This window comes from Mercurialis annua, linkage group LG8 (genome assembly GCF_937616625.2).
Source record: "Mercurialis annua linkage group LG8, ddMerAnnu1.2, whole genome shotgun sequence".
NCBI classification, from domain to species: Eukaryota; Viridiplantae; Streptophyta; class Magnoliopsida; order Malpighiales; family Euphorbiaceae; genus Mercurialis; species Mercurialis annua.
The window spans coordinates 4,853,651-4,856,131 of NC_065577.1; the positions used below are offsets into that span (position 1 = coordinate 4,853,651).

A 2,481-nucleotide genomic window follows, 5' to 3' on the forward strand; every position below is an offset into this window, starting at 1 on the left:
TCGAGCTATCCAAGTTAAGTTTAAAATATTATTTTAATCAACCAAACTTAATCAAATTATTATAATACCTAAAAGAATTTTAAAATTGACTAATAGCATAATCAACTTCACCCATTTGCTATATTAAAAGCGAAGAAGCGTCACTCTTATTTCCTTTCTCGCCTTGATTCATGACGTTTTGAGTTGTTTGATTAGTATTTAATTCTTAATTGTCTATCAAAATCAAATTCATTTTTTTAAGATCAATGTTTATTTTAGATGTTATTTTAGCGATTAAAATCCGACATTTAATGTTGATAACTTGACGCCTTGCTGTTATACTTTCTTATTTTTGATATTTATGGCTGAAATTACATTTTTTTTTATTAAATGACGCCAATTTTAACAGTTTTACGAACACACCAATCGATGTTAAAATATAAAACGTGAAGCTGTAGAATGCCAAATTCAAATGTTGTACTTTTTTGCCAGAAAAATATCATACTTCAATTGCGAAAAAGCAAAAAATCTAAATTTTTAAAAATAAAAAAAAATTAAAAATTAAAAGCATCCATTTCACTTTCATTAGATTAAATCAGTCGAAACAACTGGCTGCGCTAAGACTCGAAATCCAGATGCTTCTGGATTTAGAATAAGCACTAACGAGCTGGTGTATTGGAAAAAAAAACAAAGATCATCCAGTCCCACATTATAATTTTGTACTAATTTCTTTATTACTAATATATAATTGTACCCATTTTCACATTCTTTTTCCGAATTTACACGTCATACAAAACGACAACCCACAAAATATAAAACTACATAATAGAGCTACAATTTTAAAAATCCAAAACTATCCCAGTACTACCGCCCCATTTCTTCATCATATGGATAATATCTACATCACAATTCACATACACCCGCCACGTCCTCACCCCCTTCCACGTGTCACAATCACACAAGTGTCCTACACGCACTAGTTTGTGGATCCCACATAGCCGGTAACAGGAACTTCCTCCCGTTAACACCGTAAGCGTTAAAACTTGCACCAGTCACCTTATCCACCAAGGTCCGGCCAGGATAGCCCGGGTAAGAGCCCGACCCGAATTGTCCAGTGCAAGCTGAAACAGCTTCGAGTGGAGCAGTAGCTGGGCCTTGAAAATACCCGCTGTTAAACGGGTTGGTAACGGTGTTAGCTAACAGAGTGGCTAAATTAATAATCATACCGTCTATTCCAACGTCTCCGTTAGGAGAAACTAACGGCGGTGTCTGTGGGCCGTATATAGGTTGATGAAAAGGCCAAGCGCAATAACCCGGACACTGAGTCACGGAATTACCCACCCAAATATAAGTACCGGACCTCGACCGGGAAGCTGACCCGTGAGTACCGCAACGGTTCATGCAAAACCCGTCGACTACGACGTCGTTTGCCGTCAAAACGACGTTGATTGAGTTTATAGCAAAATTTACTTTAGAAGCTAAGGCTTTAAGATGAACGGATTTTAGGGTTTTGCCTAACGTGTACTGCTCGTGAAGAATTTGATGGCCGACTCTGATACTGCTTGAACCGCCGTGGTACTTCTCGGTTGTTTTCCACCACGATGACGTGGACGGCGCCGGTGTTCTACCGGAGTTTAACGAGATTACGAAGTCGGTGATTATTGACCGTTGGATTGGCGTGAAATGGCCGTACCAGATCAGATTAACGGTAACGTTTCCTTTCAAGAGGACGCCGTTATGGTATTTTAAAACAAGAGGCTGCTCTTGAACTAAAGCGGCGTTAATACAAGTGAAGAAAATGAACAGAATGGCAAAGTGGTAAATAAGAGCCATGAGCAAGGGTGGAGAGGTAATTGGGAGTTAAGGAGGAGGATTTAAGGAATGTGTAAGGCAAGGAAGGGTGATGAGGAAGTATTTATATGGGGAGGAGAGAGTTAAGGATGACAGCTGGTGTGAAGGAAGGTGTGTCACTGTCGAGAGATGACAGGTGGAGGGATGTTATTGGGTGGTAAGTGTGGAGAAGAGTGTGCCAGGCTGTATGGCAAGTGATGACGTGGTGGTCTATAGAGTGGGTAAATGAGTGTTGATGGTGACTTTAGAGGAGTATTTTTATTGGGGTTTTGATTGCGTGGAAATAATAGTAGTAAGATGTTGATGTGAGTCATCGACGTCGTGTGACTCTGTGCCCTGTGATGTGTTTCTGAATTTGAACTCTGATTTTTTTATCGAAATTTGTTTGCGCAAATCCCCATGTTCGAAATTTATTTTTTACATAATTTAACTTGTAGGAAAAAAATAGTACTCTATTTTAAACTTCTTAAATAATTATTCCAATACTTTTAATGTGTGATGAATACGGATAATTAAACAAGTTTTGCCGTGTCATTCATGCAATAATTTGTATTGTTAATTTCTACCCTTTGTAGATTTTTTTTTCTTTGTAGTGAGCTATGTAAGATTTTCTACTTCGATGTTTCGCGCTTCGAGATTGATTGGTGGTCC

At 38.3% G+C, this 2,481-nt stretch overlaps 1 protein-coding gene across 1 annotated transcript; it reads right to left on the reverse strand.

Moving 5' to 3' along the window:
- Positions 1 to 688: 688 nt before the first annotated feature.
- Positions 689 to 1,876, reverse strand: LOC126660893 (protein EXORDIUM-like 2). The gene has a single exon (XM_050354598.2). It carries the CDS (start codon positions 1,810 to 1,812, stop codon positions 934 to 936), a length of 879 nt encoding a protein of 292 aa, XP_050210555.1. The 5' UTR covers positions 1,813 to 1,876; the 3' UTR covers positions 689 to 933.
- Between the last annotated feature and the right edge of the window lie 605 nt (positions 1,877 to 2,481).

Bases quoted from the DNA above. Each gene is read 5' to 3' on its own strand.
- LOC126660893 (XM_050354598.2), bottom strand. From the start codon at position 1,812: ATGGCTCTTATTTACCACTTTGCCATTCTGTTCATTTTCTTCACTTGT.